The 25900-nt window shown below is 38.3% G+C and overlaps 1 protein-coding gene across 1 annotated transcript in view; it reads right to left on the bottom strand.

The window, feature by feature from the left end:
- Nucleotides 1-25900, bottom strand: part of LOC109436875 (vascular endothelial growth factor receptor kdr-like) — a 315916-nt gene that overhangs the window by 91147 nt on the left and 198869 nt on the right. Inside the window, exons 14-17 of the mRNA XM_074323230.2 lie at nucleotides 14628-14921; nucleotides 13965-14111; nucleotides 13640-13765; nucleotides 12226-12332 (exon numbers count right to left, since the gene is read on the bottom strand). Coding sequence (XP_074179331.1) covers nucleotides 12226-12332; nucleotides 13640-13765; nucleotides 13965-14111; nucleotides 14628-14921 — 674 coding nt within the window. The remainder of the gene's footprint in view (nucleotides 1-12225; nucleotides 12333-13639; nucleotides 13766-13964; nucleotides 14112-14627; nucleotides 14922-25900) is intronic.

The raw sequence follows: 25900 nt of genomic DNA, 5'->3' as shown, positions 1-25900 counted from the left end.
CATGAAAATCCCAATGGCATTTCTTAAGGAAATAAAACAAAAATTCATCATATTGCTTTGGAATCACAAAAGACCCCAAATACCCAAAGCAATCTTAAGAAAAAAGAACAATTCTGGAGGTATCACACTCCCTGACTTTAGCTTTTACTACAGGGCTACAATAATCAAAACAGCATGGTATTGGCAGAAAAACAGACACATAGACCAATGGAATGGAATTGAGAAGCCATAAATAAAACCACATAAATATGGACAGTTATTTTTGACAAAGAAGCCAAAAACATACAATGTAAAAAATACAGACTTCCGGAAAAATGGTGGAGGGAGGTGAGCCTCTGTAAAGCTCCCCTGGAATTTACAACTAATCGGACAACAATAACTCCACAAAGGACTCCCTGCACAGCAGACAGGCAAGACGAAGAGGCCCACTACCGACTGAAATCACCTACAGGTGGGAGATTCGCGCGAGTGGAGGGAGGAGGAAAGGGAGAAGTGCCCAGAGACGGAGCCGCGCGGGCGCAGGACGCAGACCTCGCTCAGTGCGCCGAGCTCGCTGCTTCCCGAAACTACCGCAGCTGCAAGTGAGGGAGGAACTCGGACTGCTAGGCCTCCGCCAGGGCTCCACAGGGCTGAGGGGACAGCATATAACACGGCTGAACCCAACGCTCATGGCAGAGACCTCGGAGAAAAGACTGAGGGACAAAGGCTGAAAACGGTGGTTTAAGCCCGCACTGCCAAGCAGAGAACGGAGCCTTAGGCACTGAGACTAGCCGGCCCCTCCCTCGCCTCCCAGAGCTCGCCCCGCCCCCACCTGCCCGGTGCTAGAAGAGAAACAGTAGCAGTGTCAGATCAAAATAATAGAAAATTTGCTATTTTGAGAACTGTGGACTGCAGACACAAATTCACAGCCCAAGTAGTTCCGGCAAAGGGGAGAGAGCTATGGAAGCAGGACCGGCTGTGGTGGTGGTCGCCGCCATTGCTCTGGGCCACCTCTCACAACTCACCCCGCCCCTGACCCCACCTATCTGGGCGGATCCCTGCAGGAGTAAACAGTACTGCTGAAATATATGGCTCTGAATCTGGAGCAGGAAGACCTTTAGAACATCAAAAGCTCTCCGCATACCCACTGGGACACTGCGCCCTGTGACCTAGACGAACTATTAACAGAGGAGAAGCCCATCTCCCAGGGAATCCCCCCATTGTGTGAGAAGTTGGAATAGTGCAGAGAAAACATAGCACTACCGTGTGGGAGAAGAAAAATAAGTTGCAGTTGGAGAAATAATAAAACATTCTACCAACAAGTACTGGCAAACAAAAGAAAGACCACTTTCTATCAACCTGTTGCAGAAGTCACTCCTGTAGATGTCTAGGAAGAGAAATAGTAAACCAGTAATCGCCATGAATAACCAAGGCAACAAGATAGCTCAGAGAGAAAGTGAAAAATCTCCAGAGAAGGCATATAAAGATACAGAAATATGTGACTTAAATGACAGAGAATTCAAGATTGCGGTTCTGAAAAAACTCAACGAGATACAAGAAAACACAGATAGGCAGTTAAATGAACTCAGAAACTCAATCAAAGAACAGCATGAGCATTTTACGAAAGAGATTGAAATTTTAAAAAAGAACCAAATAGAATTTCTGGAGATTAAGAACTCAATAGAAGAAATTAAGAATGAAATAACCAGCTTAGGTAGCAGAGTTGACTAGATGGAGGAAAGAATCAGTGACATCGAAAATAAAAACCTGGAAATGACACAGATAGAAGAAGAAAGAGACTTGAGACTTAAAAGAAATGAAAGAACTCTACAAGAAGTTTCTGACTCCATCAGAAAGAGCAATATAAGAATAATGGGCATACCAGAAGGAGAAGAAAGAGAGAAGGGAACAGAGAACATATTCAAACAAATTGTCGATGAGAACTTCCTAACTTGTGGACAGAACTGGACCCTCGAATCCAAGAAGCAAATAGAACACCTAGTTACCTCAATCCCAACAGGCCTTCTCCAAGGCACATTGTATTGAAGCTGTGTAAAATCAACGACAAAGAAAGAATCCTCAAGGCAGCCAGGGAAAAGAAGACGGTAACCTACAAAGGAAAGCCCATTAGATTATCATCAGATTTTTCAGCAGAGACTCTACAAGCCAGGAGGGAGTGGAACCAAATATTCAAACTATTGAAAGAGACAAATCATGAGCCAAGAATAATATATCCAGCAAAGATATCCTTTAGATATGAAGGAGGAATAAAGACTTTTCCAGACATACAGAAGCTGATGGAATTTTCTAATACTTGACCTGCACTACAAGAAATACTAAAGGAGGCTATTCGACCACCATCAACAGGGACAATTTGTGGCAACCAAAACTCATAAAGGGGGAGAGTAAAGGCCTGAACCGGAATATGGGAATGGAGAAAGTAAGCATGCTGAAGAAAATGGAATACTCTAATTATCAAACTTTCTTTTACATAAACTTAAGGATAACCACTCAAAAAAAATCCAGAACTGAAATATATACTGAAATAAAAGAAGAAACAGAGGGAAACATCATAGAATACCACCACACAGAAATAATAGACAACAACAAAAAGGCAAAGAAACAATGGAGACACAGCCTTACCAGAAAACTAAAGATAGAATGACAGGAAATCCTCACATAACAATAATCTCCCTAAATGTAAATGGACTGAACTCACCAATAAAAAAGCACAGAGTAGCAGATTGGATCAAAAAACTAAACCCAACCATATGCTGTCTCCAAGAGACACATCTCAGCTATAAGGACAAGCATAGACTCAAAGTGAAAGGGTGGAAACTGACACTCCAAGCAAATGGTACCCAGAGAAAATCAGGTGTAGCCATAATGATATCAGATGAAACAGACTTCAAGGTGAAAAAGATAACGAGAGACAAAGATGGACATTTCATTCTTGGATCATCCAAGAATACTATGAAGGACTATATGCCACCAAATTCAACAACCTAGAAGAAATGGACAAGTTCTTAGAAACATATAGCCTTCCAAGGCTGAACCATGAAGAACTGGAAAATCTAAACAGACGGATCACCAGTAACGAAATAGAATCAGTCATCCAAAACCTTCCCTAAAGCAAAAATCCGGGACCAGATGGCTTCACTAGTGAATTCTACCAAACCTTCAAAGAGGATCTAATACCAAACCTGCACAAACTCTTCCAAAAAATTGAAGAAGAGACAGTACTCCCTAACTCATTCTATGAGGCCAACATCACCCTGATACCAAAACCTGGTAAGGACAGCACAAAAAAAGAAAACTACAGATCAATGTCTCTGATGAATACCAATGCAAAAATCCTAAATAAAATTCTAGCAAATCGAATACAACAATGCATTAAAAATATTATTCACATGATTCTCTGCAATCAGGCAAGAGAAAGAAATAAAAGGCATCCAAATTGGGAATGAAGAAGTTAAATTATCACCCTTTGCAGTTGACATGATGCTATATATAGAAAACCCTAAAGACTCCACCAAAAAGCTATTAGAAACAATCAACGAATACAGTAAAATTGCCGGCTACAAAATCAACGCACAAAAGTCCATTGCCTTCCTATATACTAACAATGAAATCTCAGAAAAAGAAATACAAAAAAACAATTCCATTTGCAATTGCAGCAAAAAGAATAAAATACCTAGGAACAAACTTAACCAAGGATGTGAAAGACCTATATGCTGAAAACTATAAGACATTTTTGAAAAAAATTGAAGAAGACACAAAGAAATGGAAAGACATTCCGTGCTCATGGATTGGATGAATCAACATAGTTAAAATGGCCATATTACCCATAGCAATATACAGATTCAATGCAATCCCCATCAAAATCCCAATGGCGTATTTTAAAGAAACAGAACAAAAAATCATCAGATTTGTTTGGAACCACAAAAGACCCCGAATAGCCAAAGCAATCTTAAGAAAAAAGAACAATAATGGAGGTATCACACTTCCTGACTTTGGCTTGTACTACAGGGCTACTATAATCAAAACAGCATGGTATTGGCAGAAAAACAGACACATAGACCAATGGAATAGAATTGAGAACCCAGAAATAAAACCACATAAATATGGACAGATAATTTTTGACAAAGAAGCTAAAAACATACAATGGAGCAAAGACAGCCTCTTCAATAAATGGTGCTGGGAGAATTGGATAGCCACATGCAAAAGAATGAAACTGGACTGCTATTTGTCACCATGTACCAAAGTTAATTCAAAATGGATCAAAGACTTAAGCATAAGACCTGACACAATAAACTGCATAGAAGAAAACATAGGTACTAAACTTATGGACCTTGGGTTCAAAGAGCATTTTATGAACTTGACTCCAAAGGCAATGGAAGTAAAAGCTAAAATAAACGAATGGGACTATATGAAACTTAAAAGCTTCTGCACAGCAAAAGAAACCATTGACAAAATAAAGAGGCCACCAAATGAATGGGAGAAGGTTTTTGCAAACAGTGCCTCCGATAAGGGGCTAGTATCCAGAATACACAAGGAAGTCATGCAACTCAACAACAAAAAAACAAACAACCCAATTGAAAAATGGGCAGAGGACTTGAAGAGACATTTCTCCAAAGAGGACATACAAATGGCAAATAGACATATGAAAAAATGCTCAACATCACTAATCATCAGAGAAATGCAAGTAAAAACCACAATGAGATATCACCTCACCCCAGTCAGAATGGCTATCATCAACAAGACAAATAGTAACAAATGTTGGAGAGGCTGTGGAGAAAAAGGAACCCTCATACACTGTTGGTGGGAATGCAGACTGGTGCAGCCGTTATGGAAGGCAGTGTGGAGGTTCCTCAAAGAATTACGAATAGAATTGCCATATGACCCAGCAATCCCTCTCCTGGGTATCTACCCAAAAAATCTGAAAACATTTAGAGATAAAGACATGTGTGCTCCAATGTTCATTGGAGCTTTGTTTACGGTGGCCAAGACATGGAAACAACCAAAATGTCCTTCGTTAGATGAATAGATAAAGAAGTTGTGGTATATATACACAATGGAATACTATTCGGCAGTAAGAAAAGATGATATAGGAACATTTGTGACAACATGGATGGATCTTGAGAGAGTAATGCTGAGCGAAACAAGTCAGACAGAAAAAGCAGAGAACCATGTGATTTCACTGATATGTGGCATATAAACCAAAAACAACAAAAGAACAAGACAAACAACTGAGAAACAAACTCATAGACACAGACAATAGTTTAGTGGTTGCCAGAGGGTAAGGGGGGTGGGGGGTGGGGGGTGGGAGATGAGGGTAAGGGGGATCGAATATATGGTGATGGAAGGAGAACTGACTCTGGGTGATGAACACACAATGGGATTTATAGGTGACGTAATACAGAATTGTACACCTGAAATCTATGTAATTTTACTAACAATTGTCACCCCAATAAATTTAATTTAAAAAGAAAAAAAAAAGACAAATGGTGCTGGGAGAATTGGATAGCCACGTGGAAAAGAATGAAACTGGACTGCTCTGTCACCATGTACCAAAATTAATTCAAAGTAGATCAAAAACTTAAGCATAAGAACTGAATCAATAAACTGCATAGAAGAAACGTAGGTACTAAACTGATGGACCTTGGGTTCAAAGAGCATTTTATGAATTTGACTCCAAAGGCAATGGAAGTAAAAGCTAAAATAGACGAATGGGACTATATGAAACTTAAAAGCTTCTGCACAGCAAAAGAAACCATCGACAAAATAAAGAGGCAACCAACTGAATGGGAGAAGATTTTTGCAAACAGTGCCTCAGATAAGTGGCTAATATCCAAAATATACAAGGAACTCATGCAACCCAACAACAACAAAACAAACAACCCAATTGAAAAATGGGCAGAGGACCTGAAGAGACATTTCTCCAAAGAGGACATACAAGTGGCAAATAGACATATAAAAAAATGCTCAACATCTCTAATCATCAGAGAAATGCAAATCAAAACCACAATGAGATATCACCTCACCCCAGTCAGAATGGCTATCATCAACAAGACAAATAGTAACAAGTGTTGGAGAGGCTATGGAGAAAAAGGAACCCTCATACACTGTTGGTGGGAATGCAGACTGGTGCAGCCGTTATGGAAGGTAGTGTGGAAGTTCCTCAAAAAATTACAAATAGAATTACCATGTGACCCAACAATCCCTCTCCTGGGTATCTATCCAATAATTCTGAAAACATTTGTACATAAAGACACGTGTGCTCCAATGTTCATTGCAGCTTTGTTTACGGTGGCCAAGACATGGAAACTACCAAAATGTCCTTCGATAGATGAATGGATAAAGAAGTTGTGGTATATATACACAGTGGAATACTATTCGGTGGTAAGAAAAGGTGATATAGGAACATTTGTGACAACATGGATGGATCTTGAGAGTATAATGCTAAGCGAAATAAATTAGACAGAAAAAGCAGAGAACCATATCATTTTACTGATATGTGGTATGTAAACCAAAAATAACAAAAGAAGAGGACAAATAACTGAGAAACAAAAACTCTAAGACACAGACAATAGTGTAGTGGTTACCAGAGGGTAGGGGGGTTGGGGTGTGGGATATGAGGGTAAGGAGGATCAAGTATGTGGTGATGGATGCAGAACTGACTCTGGGTGGTGAACACAGAATGGGATTTATAGATGATGTAATACAGAATTGTACACTTGAAATCTGTGTGATTTTACTAACAATTTTCTCCGCAATAAATTGAAAAAGGAAAAATTAAAAAATTTGAAGAAAAGAAAAGCAAAATGTAAACAAACAAACAACAAACAGTGGTAGCAATACTTATGCTAGACAAAATAGACTTTAAACAAACTCTATAACAAGAGACAAAAAGGACCCAGTAATCCCACTTCTGGGTATTTCCCTGAAGATACCGAAAATGCTACTTCAAGGGGACCTGTGCATTCATATTGTCATTGCAGCACTGTTTGCAATGGACAACATGTGGAGGCAGCCTATTTTTCCATCAATGGATTAATGGATAATGATTAGGTGGCACATATATACAATGGAAAATTTCTCAGCCATGGAAGGATAAGGATTCTTGCCAGCTGTGGCAGCATGGATGGACCTGGAGTGTGTTGCCCTGAGTGGAGTATTTCAGAGAAACAAGAACAGATGCAATGTGATTTTGTTTATATGTAGAAACAAGAAGAAGAAAGCAAGCAAGCAATCAAGCAAACAAACAAACAAAACGGAAAATAATTCATAGACACAGAGAACATTTTGATGGTTGCCAGATGGGAGAGAGTTTGGAGGGTTGTAAAAGGGGAAGGGATTAAGAAGTACAAATTGGTTGTTACAAAGTAGTCATGGAGATGTAAGGTATAGCATAAGGAATATAGTCAATAATACTGTAATAACTATTTATGGTGCCAGATGGGTACTAGATTTATCTGGGTAATAGATGGGAAGGGTTTGTAGGGCATGGTAAAAAAGGTTATGGGATTAAGACATACAAATTGGTAGTTACAAAATAGTCATGGGGATGTAGGGCATAGGGAATATGCATATAGTCAATAATATGGTAATAACTATGTATAGTGCTAGGTGGGTACTAGACTAGTCAGGAGGATAGATATTTAAATTATATAAATGTCTAACCACTATGCTATACACCTGAAATTAATATAAAACAATACTGAATGTTAAAAAAAAAAAACACAGATTGACATCAACTGTTGGTGAGGTTGTGGAAAAACAGACCTTTTTCATTGTTGGCAAAATTGTAAAATGGCACACCACTTGGAAATATTTCTGCAAGTTAAAGTGAGAAAAGATGATATAGGAACATTTGTGACAACATGGATGGATCTTGAGAGAGTAATGCTGAGCGAAACAAGTCAGACAGAAAAAGCAGAGAACCATGTGATTTCACTGATATGTGGTATATAAACCAAAAACAACAAAAGAACAAGACAAACAAATGAGAAACAGAAACTCATAGACACGGACAATAGTTTAGTGGTTGCCAGAGGGTAAGGGGGGTGGGGGGGGAGGTGAGGGTAAGGGGGATCGAATATATGGTGATGGAAGAACTGACTCTGGGTGATGAACACACAATGGGATTTATAGAAGATGTAATACAGAATTGTACACCTGAAATCTATGTAATTTTACTAACAATTGTCACCCCAATAAATTTAATTAAAAAAAAAAAAAATCAACTAAGCATACACCTGTCCTATGACATATATCTTTCAATTCTAGATATTTTCCAAGTAAAATGATAGCATACGTATGCCCACCAGGTACACTTGGTAAAATGTTCACAGCACTTTATTCATAATAGTTCCAAAATGGAGACAGCCCAGGGATCCATTAGCAGGGAAGTGGCTAAACAAACTCTTATATTTATACAATGACATCCTACTCAGCAATCACAAAGAATAAACAATTAAAAATAATAAAATGCATATAACATGGACAAATCTCAAAACACTATGCTAAATGGAGGAAATCTAATATACTGTTTGATTCTTTTTTACATGAATTTCTATAATGGACAAAACAAACCTCCAGTAAAAAAATTCAAAACTGCACTTCTTTCTGTGGGGATGGAGATAGGGATGGGGACTGGCTCCAAGTTGGAACTCTCTGAGGTGATGGTAATATTGTGTATCTTTAGATAGATTGGGGTGACACAAGGTATATGCATGTATTAAAACTCATCAAATGGTATACCTATGTTTTATGCATTTAACTACATAAATTTTAAAGAGAGAATGTTATATAAATAGAACTCTAGTTAATAATATGCATGCTTAAATATTAAAAGGTAAAATATAGTGTCTGCAACTTGGTTTGTAATGCATCAAAATATAAAATGGGTTGATGGATAAATAGTAAAATTGATAGAAAAGTAGATATGTGATAAAGGAAATACAAAAAAATGTTAATTATTGAATCTAGATAGTGGGTGTATGTGTGTTTACTTAAAATTCTTTTAACTTTTCTCTACTTTTAAATTTTAATATTAAAATATCAAGAAAAAAACCTTTATGTCCAAAGATATTCATCGTGGTTCTTTTTATTAGTAAGAAACTGGGAATGTAAGAAACTGGGATTTATATGTTCAATTGGTTTTAGATCTATTCTGTAGCTACTAAAATGATGTTTTCAGTGAGTAAAATAGTAAAAGATTATATTAAATTGGATTAATACTGCATACAAAAATGCAATATATAATATGACATCAGCCATTCTCAAAATCCACAATAAAGTAAAAGGATGGAAATCCAACAAAATTTATTATTGGTTGTCTGTGAATACTATTTTTTTTTTTTCTTCATATATTGGGATTTCCTATATTTTCAAACACAATGATACGTTATTATTACCCATTTATTTGTTTTCATTAAACAAAACAAAAAAAACACAATAACTAGATATGTGTTCTCATTCTGGATTTTCCATTAAGGAGTTCATGACCTTAGGCAAGTCACTTCCTCCTTTTGGGCTTTTCACCCATAAAGAGAATCAGAGATCATTGTTCTCAACCAATTCCTGGCCCTTCCTTCCTCCATCTCTCATCATCTACTTTGGGACTATTATTTCTATTCTATTCAGCACTTCCTTCCTACTTCCTCACTCCTGGAATCAATGGCACAGAATTTAGACATTTTACTGGTATGCTTTCTATTTTGTTTTAGGAATACTGCTCTAGTTGAGCTTCAGCATCTTTTTTTGTTTCCACATTCTCTGGTTCCAAGAGCAGCCTTTGCTGTCAGTCACTTTTCTCTCACTCCTTATGAAGGTATGACAGCTGACTAAGGGCTTGAGGTTAGGTTTCTCAAGCCCCAGATGGTGTAATTTACTGACGTTATTACTTATGTGACAGTCTTAGAGGAAGTGAGCCAAGTGGATCATTTCTCTCTCTCCAAGATGAGTCTAGCTAATGCCACAAAAACTTTAAGTCCCAGCCCTAAATTTTCCAGTGTAGATCACTCTCTCAATATAGAGAAGATTCAATTTCAGTTAAAAAAGAAAGAGTTAGAAAAATGGACTCATAGGAAATTATAACTAGTTAGAGGCTTTCAAAGATTGGGTTATGGCTTATCAGTTGGTTGAAAAATATAGAAGTTCACAGCCAGCATTTAAAAAAAGAAAAAGAAAGAAAATATGAGAGTATTACATGCAGTACAAGTAAGTAATTTTTAATAAAACTCCTAATTCAGTTATATACTGGATCATGGCAGAAAGTGTATTTTTCACTGATGGTCTCTGTAAAAAAAAAAAAAAAAAAACTTTGAAAACAGGGCCTTTAGTCCAATCCCCTCATTTTGCAGATGGAGAAATGTAAGATCAGAGAGGTAAAATAACTTGTCGAAAGTCACACACTAAGTTAGGAACAGAAGAAATATGTGCATGCTGCGAGATTATGACTCTGGCCCCAACAAAGACCACAGTCTGAGGCACATCAAACATCTACTGATCCTGTGATTAAGAAAGACAGGAAAGAGTAGATGACTCCACCTCAAACTTCAGTGTGGAGACCAAATGGGAAATGATGGCCTTGAGTTGCTTTTCCTGTGACCAGGATGGACATCATGCACCTAGAAGTCCCCTGAGATAAAAATGTACACCTGAAATCTATGTATTTCACTAACGATTGTCACCCCAATAAATTTAATAAAATAAAACAAATATTTCATTTCACACACTTAGCACAGTATCTACTGCATTGTAAATGTTTAATAAATGTTTACATTAAATGTTAATATTTAAAAAAAAAAAGACCAACTTGATGCTAAGATACAATCTTTTACTTCCAACCTTTATTGCCATCCTAGATGCATCCTTATGTCAGGATGTTGGCAAAAAAGAAGCAGAAGTTTGTTCTAGGGAAAGGAGAAGATATGTTAAGTTCTACCTTTATTAATAAAGAAGAAAATCAGGAAGACATGTGGAATAAGGGATCCCAGACTAGAGCTAATATCTAGGAGATCTTTAATAAGATGCAAGACATTTTGTCAACCTCCTCTCCCATCCCTGCATTCATTTTTGTCTCTTTCTATTTATTCTCTGTAATAGCATTGAAACCCTTTTAAGTCAAAAGATGTGGTTCTTGTGTTCAATGTTAGCAAGGAAAGGGAAACCAATAAGACTGGCCAATTCTATAACCAGCCTAGAGGGGAATCTGAAATAGGGTAAAGTTGGTGCCATCATTTGAGAAAAGGAATCTGAGTTCCTGGAGTCTAAAGAAAGAAAAGGACCCGTGACAGCTAGCATGGCTTGGGGCTGAGATATGACCCAGTGGCTTAACTAGCAGGAAAACTTGGAGCTCCATCACACTCCTGGAATGTCTACCACAGCTGTCCATTAGCTTGGCCTAGAAGACTTCTGACACATTTCATCAGGAATGACAGACCTAATCTTCTCTTCCTGCCAATTACCTGCATCAGTGCTCAGCAAAAGGAGATTGTGCCTAAGTTCACATTAATTTTTCCCCTAATAGTTTAACTTTTACAAAATGGAGTTCTTAACACATGAAAAATGTTTTTTTAAAAACAAGTAGCCTCAGAAACAAAAGTAAATAAAAGCCCATTTATCACTTAGTAGGGCTTTAGCTGTGGCAACTATATGTTAATCCATGTTCTATGAAAACATATCACATTAGTAGATATAATATTTATATAGATATAAGTATGAATATTAGCCACCAACCCAGCTGATACATTACAATCCCCTAAAAATAATCCTTGACAGCATTAGCTGTACTAACGAAAAATTCAAGATAGAATCTGAGTGGGAAGATGTGTTCTTCTATCAGTTCCCAATGTTTTAGGAGGCAGGAAGTAAAAACTCTATTACATTTTAGTCCCCAACACACACACACACACACACACACACACACACACACACACTCACACACACACACACCTCTCTCTCTCACACACACACACATACACACACACACACACACTTCTCTCTCGCTGTCTCTCTCTCTCTCTCTCTCTCTCTCTCTCTCTCTCTCTCACACACACACACACACACACACACACACACACACACACTGCTTGGACACACTCTCCCTAGCCTGGATAAATATTGCCATCTTTCAAGAAACTGATCTGAGACAAAAACATAAACCAGGTTCAGCCTTAAAACCATCTAAACTACAGAATGCGCCAGCCCCAAGGCCCCAAAATACTTTTTGTCCCTTACCTTTCGGAGTTTGCGAATGACCAGGGTAAGAAGAAGCCAGAAAAGGGTAGCTGCAAGGCCAGTACAAACAAGAATGATGACTTCAATATTAGATTTCTCTTCAGAGCCTGTAAAGAAGTCAGAATTTATTAAAAGGAAAATGAGTTAATTCATTGCAGAGACTGAGGAGAAGCAAGAGAAAATTACTGCCTTTTACAAAGCACATTTTATTTCTAAAGGACTAATGTCGCCAAAATGTGTGTATGCATGTGTGAAATTTTTATGGTGTGTGGGCCTTGCCTACTGATACTTAGAGAAAAACATCCCTGATAATTGTACTAGATGACTCAAAATACGAGTTGAAAACATACTGGATATGGATATATATATGCATGTATGTATGTATGTATGTATGTATGTATGTATGTATGTATGTATGTATATTCATAGCTCCATTGGTTCTGTGGCAGAAAATTGCCTGAGTTTAAATCCTGGCTCTACCACTTACCAGCTGCATGACTTTAAGCAAGTTACTAACCTCTTTTTGACTCAGTTTCCCTATCTAAAAATGGGAATAATGAAATACCACATAGAGTTATCGAGAGGATTAAATAAAGGAGATAATGAGAAGTGAAAGTAACACAATACATGGCAGACAATTTATTTTAGCTATTTTATTCATATTATTATAATTTCTGTTTTTTATAGTACACACTCTGTGGATTATCTCAGATCCCTGGGAGGCCAGATTGTTAAATCAGCTTATATGGTTTGCCTGATATGCGATAGACAAGAATAGCTGAATGTTCAAATGGCTGCAGTGAGGCCAAGACGGTATTCCAACCAGTAACATGTCTTTGAACACACACAGCTTTGCACTTAACAGTTAAATACTCATCATAGCAGCATAGGACACTGCAGTCAAAAGACCTTTCCATAAGCTTCAAGTGTCTTACTCTCTTTAGGCTTCATATTTACAATGAAAGGTGATCAGAGGTCTAACATTCTCTGGTTTTATTTCCAAATGCCTCCCAATATTTTCCAATCAACCAAAAAAAAAGTACTCTCATTTGATAGTTTATATTTTGTAAAGCATTCCTGTGTCTTGGCCTTCATTTGTACTGTGAGAGATAGAGTACAGCTGGTGTTATTCTCATTTCAGAAATGAGAAATCTGAGACCCAGAAAGGCTAAATGACTTGTCCTAGATCCCACCAAGTTCACAAGTATTGGGATGTGAACTCAGGTTTTCCAAATCAAACTATTCCACACACCTTCCCATTGAAAGTGGATATATTAAGGACAGTACTTGTATGTATACCCATGCTTGCCTTCTTCATTGTTCTTCCACACTGTGCACCCATCACCAAATGCATTTATTTTCTTTTCTGAGTTCCATTACTGATTACCAATGTAGCCAGGAATTTCCAACTTACCTTCCACAGTGATAAAAGCTGCTGTGCTGACTTCCCCCAACTCATTGGTTGCTTTGCATAGATATAAGCCCTCATCTTCTTTCTTGGCTCGCTCAATAATAAGGGTGTTGTTCTCAAAAAAGATTCCTGCATTGACAATACCCCCGTCATTAGTATCTGAGGTGTTATCCCTGAAGCCCAGTCTTAGAACATGTGAAGCCCCATCTCATTAAATCAAACTTGGAACGGTTTCAAAGTCAAGTAATCTGTAAGTTGTTACACCAATTCAAGCCTTCCTGATTGGTCCTCAGACTTGGAAATAACTACACAAGATCTTCAGACTCACCTGAAGCAGGGAGAACAGGAACTCCATTTTTCAACCAGTCGATCTTGGGCCATGGTGTTCCATTCACTTTGCAATCCAGCAAAATCTTGCCACTGCTGTTGACCTCAATATTGGTGAGATTCTCAACAATGAATGGAGCCACTCTTTCTGTAGAGACCAGGGTAAAAAAAAGACAAGATTTTGATGCAGGGTACCACAAATACGGCATTTAATCTTTGTCTCACCCCTCATGTCTAATCAGATATTTGGATGGTTAAGTGTTACCATATTCAGGAGAAGATAGGATGGATAGGGATAAAAATCTACTGTATGGGTAAAGTGTGCAGTGGTTTACATTTTGTGTCCTTCAAGTTATTCCTTAATCTTCACACTTACTAAGGTGACCCTTAGCAACCTCAAGCAATAAAACTGACTGCTGAAGAGTCTTGGTATTAGAAGGATCAAAAAGTTCCTTTTCCAAAATTTTCTTTCATCTGTTTGACAGAGAATACAATTCATTCGAGATCTATTCCTTGGAATATCCCCAAGAGGCTTCAGGAAACAAAAGATTGACTGGCTTAGCCTATAAGTAATACAGAAGCAAGAGCCATATCATGGTTCCATAGCCCACCCAGCAGTTGGCTTAAATGCTAAGAAGTTATGAGAAAGCCCCTCCAATTCTACCTCTAATTAAGAGCTGAGTATTATGTTGCATCATTTTGGTGATGTTCCTCTGGGCCCAAGCCTTGCACTTGTACTGCCCTTTATCCTTCTGGGTCACATTCTTAATCACCAGCGTCAGTGAGATGGAGTAGTTATTTTTTAAGGTTTCTGTGTCTATAACAGGAAACTTCTCTCCAAGGGGGCTGAACCAAGCGAGATGATTGTAGATATATTTAGCTGCCTTGCATTTGAGCCGAGCATCATAGCCCTCGATCATTGAGACCAGGGGTTCTGCCTCCACGAAACCAGCCACATCTGTGAAGGTGAAGAAATGTCACTGTGAATATGACTAGGCAGGAGAAACTGCTATATAACACATGCTTTGTTCTTTTTCCTGAAAGCCACATTGCAGAGACAAAACATACTCCCTCGAGGACAAGTGCCCAGTTGTAGAAACCCAACATTTCTTGCATTTCATTCTAAATGCCAACAATGGCAGAGGCCACTTTTAGCCACATACTGAGTACAGCTCTGAATTAGTTCCCAAGAAGGCTTATTTGAAGAAGGTAGACAATGAAGCTTCTTGACTGATATAATGTGATAGGCCAAATAGTTCCCCAACCCAATAATGTCACTAAAGTATCAGAGTCTGAAAGTCTGCCATTATAGATGGCTACCATATGTATTGTCCAACTTACAAACCTTCACAGCAATCCCCTTATGTTACTTTTCAAAACTAATGATACCATCAACCTAATTTCACTAACTAAAAAAGAAAAAAACATATACCAAATAAATTGCAGAGACAAGACTGAAACCCCAGGTCTACTGATATGAGTTTGCATTTTTGCCATTTCATGCTGCCTCTCCACAGGTAATTTCTTATTTTGGAATCTATGCTAGAGATACTTTTTATTAAATTAAAACATGATGTATGCAGGAAAATACACTTAAATGTGAATTCCCCTAGAAAAAATGTAGCACAACAGCTCTAAGCCAGATGGTAACACTGACCAGTTTCCCACAGATGTGATCTGGAAAGAAAAGAGAGGATCTTGAAATGAAACTCAGGATACCCAGATTTTCACTTGGAAGACAGCATACAGAAACACTTTTAAACTTTTTTGCAAATAGAATTGATATAAATTGTAAAGAAAAAATTGACTGTCATACCAATGTTCTTACCCCCAAGAGATACATCAATTTTCACATCAGAACATTACACACACACACACACACACACACACACACACACACACAACTCTACACACACTTTCTTTTAAACAGAAATGGCTACAGTCTGGGAGGTTAGTTGTTGGATAAGAACTGCTGGTGGTGCTGATCCAGGCTTAAGAGTTTTAACCATTCCATTGCATTTGTGTGTGGGGTGTGTGTTGGGGGTCAGAAATGATAGAATGTTATCTTGCAGTCAAAGTTTTGAGATAGAAATAAATGATTAAAACATTCTACTTGTCATACAATTGTATTATCATTTCTTGTGGCTACTTGCTTCCAGCACCCCAAGATTTGCTTAATGTGCCTTGTACCAATATTTATCTTGATAAAGTCTACCTCTTAATCATTCACAGCTGTGATATTCTTGACTGAAGAATATGGCTGGCTGAACAACTGAGCTGACAGCTTTCAAAATCTGTGCCCCTGTTATCTAACCCACTCGGTAGGGTAGTGAAACTCCATAGTCCTGAATCCCAGCATCCAGTTAATGCAGAAGACCCATTCAGGCATTAATAGGTGATTGCTGAATACAGGATAATTTCCCCCATCCCTTAATTTTTTTATTCCCATAATCACATGCCCAATTTGGAGCTATTGTTTTTCTCCATGGCCAGTTTTAGGCCACATTGCCATTTGTCTACTGGACATTTCCACTTGGGGATCCCACTATCATGTCAACAATAACTCAACAAAACCTCTGATTATTTCTCCCTCAGACCAACTCGTCTTTTGAATTTTTCTCTGGTGGAAGACATCTATTTGCTATAACCAAGGATTAAAAGCTCACTATCATGTTTGATTCTTCTCTCTCCCTCATCTTCTGCATTCCACCTCCCATCAGTTGCTAAGTCCTATGAATTGTTCCTTTGCCACAGCTTTCACTTCATCTTTCCTCTCAGTTTCCACTATGCAGCTATCCTAGCCTGGGCAGTCATTACCTCATGCCTGGACAATTATAATGTTTCCCTAACTGAGTTGCTCTCCTCCAGTCACACCATTCTCCAAACTAATTTTCTCAAGCTACCTCATTTATCCTCCTGCACCATAACTTTGATCAAAACCCCTTTCCAAAGCTCTCAATGACTCCCCCACTGCCTCCAGATAAAGTTTATATTCCTTCCTCAAGGTAGGCCCCTCTAAGGCCCCACTCTTCCTCACCAACTATGTCATCCAGCTTCTCCATAAATCTGTTCTCACATGCTCAATTGTTCCACATGTTCCACAATTATATTACATTGGCTTCTGGTAATCTTTTAGGGCCAAGTTAAAAGTTACCTCCTCATATAGGTCTTCTCTGACCACCCACTGTAAAGTAGGCTTCCCCTCTCTACCTAACTATTCTCTCTCTCATGCATTTATCACAAGTACAAAATAGCTATTCATTTATTTATTGTTTCTTTCTATCATTGCAATGTAAACTCTATGAGGACAAGGACCACACAAGTTTTAGTCAGTGCAATAGCCCTAATATCTAGCATAGCACTTATCATGTCACAGATGTTTAATAAATATTGGTAGAATGAATGAGTGTTGATTGATCAATTCCAACCTGTATACCTTTTGTTCATGCCACCTTCTTCCCTTGAAATGCCATTCCCAACCTCTCTGTTTTCCTGAATCATACCTATTCATCCATCACTGTTCTGGTCTTTTTGAAGCCCCTTTGGCTGCCCCTGCCCAAACTGACCACTTCCTTTTCTGTGCTAATACTATCTGACATTATATACATAATGCCTTGAGGTATTTGTTACATGTTTCTCTTTATTATCAGTTGGTTTGTATGATGCTTGAAGATACCTTATCAAGAATAGGAAGGCAAATAATATGCATTGACTATACTTCAAAATTTAGAGCAAACTATCACATAATGTATTTTTATTCTCATAAGTGTCCCTGAGTATTTTTCATGATGTTCCATCTTGTCTCACTCATTACCTTTTCTTGACTCCTTAGAGTATAAAACTGCTTTAGGTAAGGAATCCCTTCTTGGCTATTACAAAGCACTTTATGAAGACTCAACAATCATTGACCAATGTTTTAAGATGTTGTATGTAATGATCATCTTTTCTGTAATGCAGTTGACAACAAGATATTGATGGGGATCCTGGAGACTGCCTTTTGGGAGATGAGTTTAGCATAGCTATAGTTACTAGGCTTAAAACTATTATACAGTCAGGCTCCAAAAGGCCAGAGGGTCTCATGAAGGTGAACAGCCATGCTTCAGGCCAGGCTGGATCATGCTTCCTGACAAAAGTTCTCATGCATGTCTGAAATTGTGAAAGGTAAAATCAAAGCCCTGAATTCTATGCCATGAAGGTATTTTTCAGCTATAGCCTCTGAAGCTAATAGTGCCTTATTTAACAAAGAACTGAGTACTGGAATGGATGAGATACTTGATTATTATGGACTGAATTTTTGTGCCCCCCAATTCATATGTTGAGGTACTAACCTCCAATGTGATGCTATTTGGACGTGGATTCTTTGAGAGGTAATTTGAGGTTTATATGAGGTAATCAGGGTAAAGCCATTATGATGGGATTAGTGTCCTTCTAACAGGAAGAGAGAACAGAATCTTCTCTCTCTCCACTCTCTGCAAGCCAGAAAGAGAGCCCTCACCTGGGAAGCAAATTGGACAGCATGTTAATTGGACTTCCCCAGGTTCAATAACTGTGAGAAATTCCTGTTCTTTAAACCATCCAGTCTGTGGTATTTTGTTATGAGAGTCTAAGCTGACTAAGACATCGACATTTAAAGCTTTTTAGGAGAGAGACAAGAAGGTTGCTGTGTTTGCATGACTGCAATTGACCTGACCGGTGAATCTAACAGGAAGTGGTAGCTAGTTTTGCTGGCTGCATTTCAGCCTCTAATTTCCCTCCTTTCTCTTTCTTTCCCTTCCCCTATATGGCTGTATGAATTAATGGGTTTCAAGCCTGATGTTTCAGAGGATGTGTCACTGCCTTATTTCTCCCACCTCAGCCTAATATAGATGTCTCCAATGACTCATACATATAAAATACTTATTTTCTCATATGGTGTGCACTCTAGAAATCATGACTTATGGGGACCAGATGAAGGGATTAAAATCTGGATATTTTTGTCTTCAGATCTTTGAAGGTCTGTCGTTAGGAAGAATAAGCAGACAGGCTTTGTTGCTACTTCAGTGAGATTAGGAGTGTGGATGGAAGAAAATTTAGTAAAAGGACAAACTTTCTAATAGACATGCCCCAAGAAGGAGAAGGGTGCCTCAGGAAGTAGGGGAAGACCGTGTTTCCCTGAAAATAAGACCTAGCCAGACCATCAGCTCTAATGCGTCTTTTGGAGCAAAAATTAATATAAGATCCGGTATTATATTATATTATATTATTGTATCATATCATATCATATCATATCATATCATATCATATCATATCATATCATATCATATTATAGACCCGGTCTTATATTATATTAAAATAAGACACGGTCTTATATTAATTTTTGCTCCAAAAGACGCATTAGAGCTGATCGTCCAGCTAGGTCTTATTTTCAGGGAAACGCAAAAGTTCTCTATCACTGGAGACACTCAAGTTGAAGTTGAATGACTCCTTGGAGGAAATGTTGTGGTTGTAATTGAAACATTAGGAGAAGGGAGAGGAAGTTTGGACTAGGTGATCTATAAGGAATTTTAGGATCTTGGCAATGTGCAATTCTAGGACATTGAAAGGGGACAAATAACAAAAGCTTTTCTACACTCTATTTTTTTCACCCTTAATTCTCTAGGAATACCCTCCCATGCGATTTGCTTCTGGAAAAGTCAAAAGCTGTCCAGAAAACTCCCCATCTGAGGCATATGGGAAGTACAGAGCATCTTCTGAAACCCCAAATCTATCTGAAAACCACAATGCCATTGATTTTTGTGACAAATGGAAAAGAATTGAGGTCATATACATCAAAGTCTTTGGAAGATTGCCAGAGGTAGCCAAGGGGCTTTGGGTATCTGAATTCCAGCTTTTTTGCAGTTGTTTTAGCATTGCTAAAACTCAGATATAAACCATGGCAGTTGCCAAAGGTCCTCTGAGCCCAAATTATCAGCTTGTAACAGCTCAGTCTCTTTAAACTAGCTATTTGTTCCCTAAAAGAACAGGTTTCAACCTACAGTCATTGGCCATAAAAAATTACAGACAAGCTCAGTGAATGAAAATAATTAGACATGTGCTTTTGGTTGTAATTATTAAAAACAACAACTGTGAGTTGGGGCAGGGGTGAAAGCATTCAAAAAGCATTAATTTGCTTGAAAATAAAAATCCTCCAGGGACTTGAGTTATACTCGGGAAAAGTCCCACTTATGCCATTAGTGCTTAGCCTTAGGATAAAGAAGAGTTTGGAGACTCCATTTTGAGTTTGTACTACTCTCCATCTTTTAGGTGCCTATGTTTTTAATACTCAGTTTAATTATATCTGGAAAAGATGAGTAGTTCATATGTCACTTCCACTGTTACGTTCAGGCAGAGAATCCTTGTGGGTTATCTTTTTTATATTCTGAACAACACAGACTAGAAGGGGTTCAATTCTACTTCATTCCACTGCTTCTTTTGGACATATGCTCTGGCAGAGAAGTTTTGAATATGACCGTTACTTTTCTCATGTCATCTGCTCAGAGAGGTCCTATTCAGATCAGTAGTCCTCCACGCTGAGAAGCAACTTGACAAGAGTAAAGTCCCTCTGTTATGTTGGGGCTTAAGCATGTGAGCTTAGAACAGTCATTCCTTCTAGAGAAGAAAGAAACTCAGTTTGTAGTAAACTGTGGTGGCTCAAGGCTCTACCCACCAATGGGGACAGAGAAAAGAGCTGGTAGGAACTGTCTGCAATTACATTTGTAAAGCCAAATCTTTACAGGTTTTCCTTGCTGACACTGTGCTCTGGGTTGCTTGGGATCAGAGTGGGGATGCCCTTTCCTGGAAACTTGCTTGTACATATGGTAAATTTCCCCTAAAACCACGAAGTCATCATCATGTTAAAGAGCCCTGAGAAAATCTATACCGTCATCCGAGGTCCCTCTTCTCAGTTAAGGCAGCCACCTACATTGGGCACCTAAGCTGATCTTAGAAAATGACAGAAGAAAGAAGGTTTTGCCTGGCTCATTCTATATTTGCAAATAATACTAATTAGAATAACAACAACAACAACAGCAATAATAATAATAATAGTAATAATAATAAGGTCTTAGTTTCCTGGGATTTTATCTATGAGTGATTTAATTTAAAACTTCTACATTCCATGGTTTCTGCTTCTGAAGCTATTGGGACAGTCCAGCTGCCTCTGGTTTGGACTAGGCAAAAGAGGGGCAAAATGATCTGAAATAACATATCAGATGTCCTGTAAACATGTCAGAAATGTGCTAATGAATGGACACAAATATTTATATAAGTGGAAAAATTCACAAAATGTGCAAGTAACAGAGGGCAGATTTTCAGAGTCTGGAATAGCAAGAACAGAGATCCTTTCCTTCCTCATCTCCCACCCCTCCCAGTCTTCCCATCTCCCTCTCTCTTCCTATGCTTCATACATTATATCTTAAGACCCTTCCCAAAGTCATTGTTATGGAATTGCTATTGCATCAGCTTATCTCTACTGGGTTTTTTTTTCTCATACTATAGATGGGCAAGCTGAGTCCCAGGGAAGGGAAATAATTTACCAAGATCATACAACCAGGTTTAGCAATAGAGCCAAGACTATATCACTGGTTTTCTAATTTCTCATTTATAATTCTCCTTTGGTCTTGGATTATAGTTTTCCTATGACCTAGCACCACCCTATTCCCCCCACCTCCCCAGAATAAATTAGATGGGGCAGTCATTGGTAATGAAGATGACTGATGCATAAACAAAATCTTTCAGCCTTTTTCTCTGAGCTACTTAGGGAAAATCAAGCTGATTGGGGTGCATAACAATCTCTAAGTCTACGAAACGGTGCTTGAAAGTTGAATCACCAGCCTGTTTCCATGGAGAACAGAATGAGAGTGGGGGAAGAAGCTGAAATTAGAGCAATGAAATTATAGTTAAATTCAGTATATTTTATACATAATTGGTGATGGTGTTTGAGAAGTAGGGTGAGTTGCTTGAACAGTCCTATCTCCCTTGGGGACTACTTCCCATGTTTGACATTTGGTAGTCAGGAGTGCCAAGTGTCTGCACATTTGTTTACTCCTCTCTGTCTTTCTGAAGATAAAGGGTAAGACACAAAACAGTCTCTTTTTCTGGGCATCCAGAACAGGGACAGGAATTATGTGTGTCTGGCAGAGCAGTGTGCCGCCAGGGATTTTAAGAAATCATTCTGTTTTATTCAGAATACACAAGCTTCCTCCTCCCCAGCCTTTCCCTCAACTGGGAGTCCATGCTGTTCTGTTAGGACACTCTCCTTGAACCTTTCTCAGCTCACTCCAGCTGTTTTCCATACAGCTATTACATGACTTGAGAAAGGAGAGAAGTTGCTGTCCAGAAAAAAAATGGAAAAGACTAAATTTGCTGCCTCCATTCTCAATGACTCATTCTCATGTATGTGTGGTGGCGGGAACATCTGTTCACTCACAGACCCCAGGCCTACTATAAGATGTAGTCCAGTCCTCTGTCTTCTAGCCCACTCTTTCTATTAAAACTACAGACACAGGGCTACCCTGTCAACCTTATTATTACTTTTTGTACAGGACTTGGAGAGAATAAGAGAGAGGCCAGGATGGTTTTGACTTAAACTGCTCTTCATTCCCCTCACCAATTCTCTGGCCTGACTGCTGTCCTTAGTTCCTGGGCCCATTGTTTCCTGAAATCATCCTGAGGTGTCTCCCTGTTGGCTCAGCTCTGCATTATCTAAAAATGCTTAGTATTACCTGTAAGCTTGGAAACTATCACTGTGAACACTCTTTTCAGATCAAGAAGACTGTTCTCAGAACAAATTCCAGAGCACACACTGTTATTTATATATCCTCAACCAGAGAAGGTCTTCTTTTGCTCCATTAATATAAATCATTCTTCCAATACCATTGTGACTTCGTTCCTTTTCTATGGTGGAAAATTCTCAAAGTTTCTACTCAGAGGGCTTTCTGAAAGTCTAAATGAATTATATTCAATGTTTCTTTCTTAGCTACATGTATCCTCTCAAATAATTCCCATAAGTGAGGCAGGCCTGATTTCTCCCATCAGGATCTATAAAGGAATGACTCTTTCTATGTGTGTACACTTTCTGTATGAACATTACACTGCGGCTTGCTGTACCATGCAATTCTAAGAAGTTCATCTTGATGAGGCCTATATGGATAAGTTCTTCCCTAAAGGATGGCTATGATATTATTTTCAGGAATAATATTTTAGTATCCAAGAAATCAACTGAAACAAAAACATAAAGAACACTACTAGAATAAGCTAGAAAGGAGGCCTTTGTCTTAGGCTTCAAGGAATCTAAGAATCCCCAGACTCTGGAGATAGAAGTATAAACTGTTTTCTGCTACACAGAAACTGTCTTTGAGTAAGCTGAGAAGGAAGCTCTGTGGTGAATCATGAGCTGAAGATGAGCCAGGTTGTCTAGCTTTATGACACCCTCCTAAGTGGTTATATTTCTTGAGTTTTTCGTAACTTTCAATAAAATTATTTTGAATATTTCCACTTTGATCCAGCTGAGCTACAGAGAATCAAGGAAATGACCCCTTTTCCATCTTTAGCCCTGAGTATTAACAGGGGAACAGAATCCCTCTGAGGCCAGAATTGTGGCAGCAGTGGTTATCAGGGAGTAAATATCTCAAGTGAAAAGAGACATAATTGTTCAGAAGCTAGGCCAATAGGGTTTTTGCCCTGACCATCAGGGTGCTTTGCTTCACAGTGTGAGTCTTGGAAGAGGTTTTTTATAGAAGCCATGCCAATTTCTCCATATAGTGTAGGTTGCTTCAGTGATTTGGTGAGATTAAGTAAGTTATTAAGAGCATAGATTCTGCAGCCATGCCACTTAGCTCCACCTCATTCTAGCTATATTTGAGCTTTACTACATTTACTTTATCTGTAAAATAACAGTGTCCACTTAACAAGATTGTGGTGAGAATTAGTTGCATTAAACCATTTAAAGCATATAGCATAGTACCTGGCACATAGGAAGAGCTCGATGAATGTTAGCTGTGGTGGTTGTTATTATTATGATGTATGAATCCATCAGTCTCCAGAATAAGAAAGGCAGACTCATTGATCTTACGTTTCCAGAATGTCTTCAGAAGCCTTTGTTTTGGGAAAGCCATGAGCCAATCGGAACTCAGCAGCTATCTGTACTAGCAGCTGTTTATGCCAATAAATCATCCATTGTGCTCAGTTCTCCAACTCCACTCCAGAAGTTGCACAAGCTCTCAGCTGAATGAAACAGCTCAGTTGTAATTTTTCACACCTGACTTGTCAAGGTTAGCTATCCATGGTACATACTATTATTTTCTCTGGAGTCTCAGCCCCATCTTCCAGAAAAGACAATTTAGGAGTGAGGTTGCCTTAAACTAAAAATCTCCAGAGAGCTTAGTTCTGCTCACCACCTGTTATTCCTAAACTTTCACTTGTTTTTGTATGTATGATAAGCTACACTGTGACCATCATTATACATCACTAAGTAGTGAACAAGAAGTGTGAAACACTTTAGAGTTCATTTTAAAACTCATTCTCCTATTCAACAACTTTCCCTCCACCTTGGTTTGATGAAGCATTCTGACCATCCAGGTACCTGACCTGCTCCCATTATTTCTTCTTGGCCTCACTCTGTTATGTTTCCCCCTAATTTGCTTAGGAGCAAAATAAGGTAGGAGGATGCACAGAGAGATAAATATCTGTTGATTGCCTACTATGACTTTGCCCAGTATTTCACTACACAGGCTACATAGATTTTCTTATTATTTTCCGTGGTTGGAGAATGTATACAAAATAGTTACCATTTATCAAGGACTTAATAGACACTTCATAGATACTATCTCACTTAATTCTCATACACTAACCCTCTGGAGTATGTATCATTACTTCCACAGTATATGTGAGAAAACAGAAGGTCAAAGAGTTGAAGCCACTTCCTTAAGGTCATACAATCCATGAGAAAATGCAAAAAAAAATTAGAAGGAAGCAGAGGAAAGGTTGAACCCAGGAAGACACATCTGATTCTAAAGCCTATGTTCACTGCTACAAAAGAATAGGTAAGCAATTGGCTTAAGAAATGATTTATCTATGTCTAAAAACTTTTAAAATATTTACAATAAATTATAATGCTTTTAGTTTTAAAGAATGATTAAAAGGCGAAAGATTTATACGATCTGAAGAGAAACCAGAGTATATACTGTAACAAAAGAAGAAACAGAGGGAAACATCATAGAATACTACCACACAGAAATAATAGTCAACAACAAAAAGGCAAAGAAACAATGGAGACACAGCCTTACCAGAAAACTAAAGATACAATGACAGGAAATCCTCACATATCAATAATCAACCTAAATGTAAATGGACTGAACTCACCAACAAAAAGGCACAGGGTAGCAGAATGGATCGAAAAAACTAAACCCAACCATATGATGTCTCCAAGAGACACATATCAGCTCCAAGAACAAGCATAGACTCAAAGTGAAAGGGTGGAAATTGACACTCCAAGCAAATGGTATCCAGAGAAAATCAGATGTAGCCGTACTGATATCAGATGAAACAGACTTCAGAGTGAAAAAGGTAACAACAGACAAAGATGGACGTTTCGTAATGGTAAAGGGGACTATAAAACAAGAAGACATAAAAGTCAGCAATATTTATGCCCCCAATCAGGGAGCACTGAAACGTACCAAGCAACTACTAACAGAACTAAAGGAGAAATTGACCAAAACACAATTATACCAGGGGACTTGAATACATCATTCACAGCTATGGATAAATCATCCAAACGGAAAATAAATAACGAAATAACAGCTCTAAATGACACATTAGATGAAATGGACATAATTGATATATATAGAGAGCACTTCATCCTAAAAGATCAGACTATAAATTTTCTTCTAGTGTACATGGAACGTTCTCAAGGATAGACCA

Source organism: Rhinolophus sinicus, chromosome 18 (assembly GCF_057876585.1).
Source record: "Rhinolophus sinicus isolate RSI-liver-muscle chromosome 18, RSI-T2T, whole genome shotgun sequence".
NCBI classification, from domain to species: Eukaryota; Metazoa; Chordata; class Mammalia; order Chiroptera; family Rhinolophidae; genus Rhinolophus; species Rhinolophus sinicus.
The sequence above is the reverse complement of the archived record's forward strand: the minus strand, read 5'-3'. Positions and strand labels throughout refer to the sequence as shown.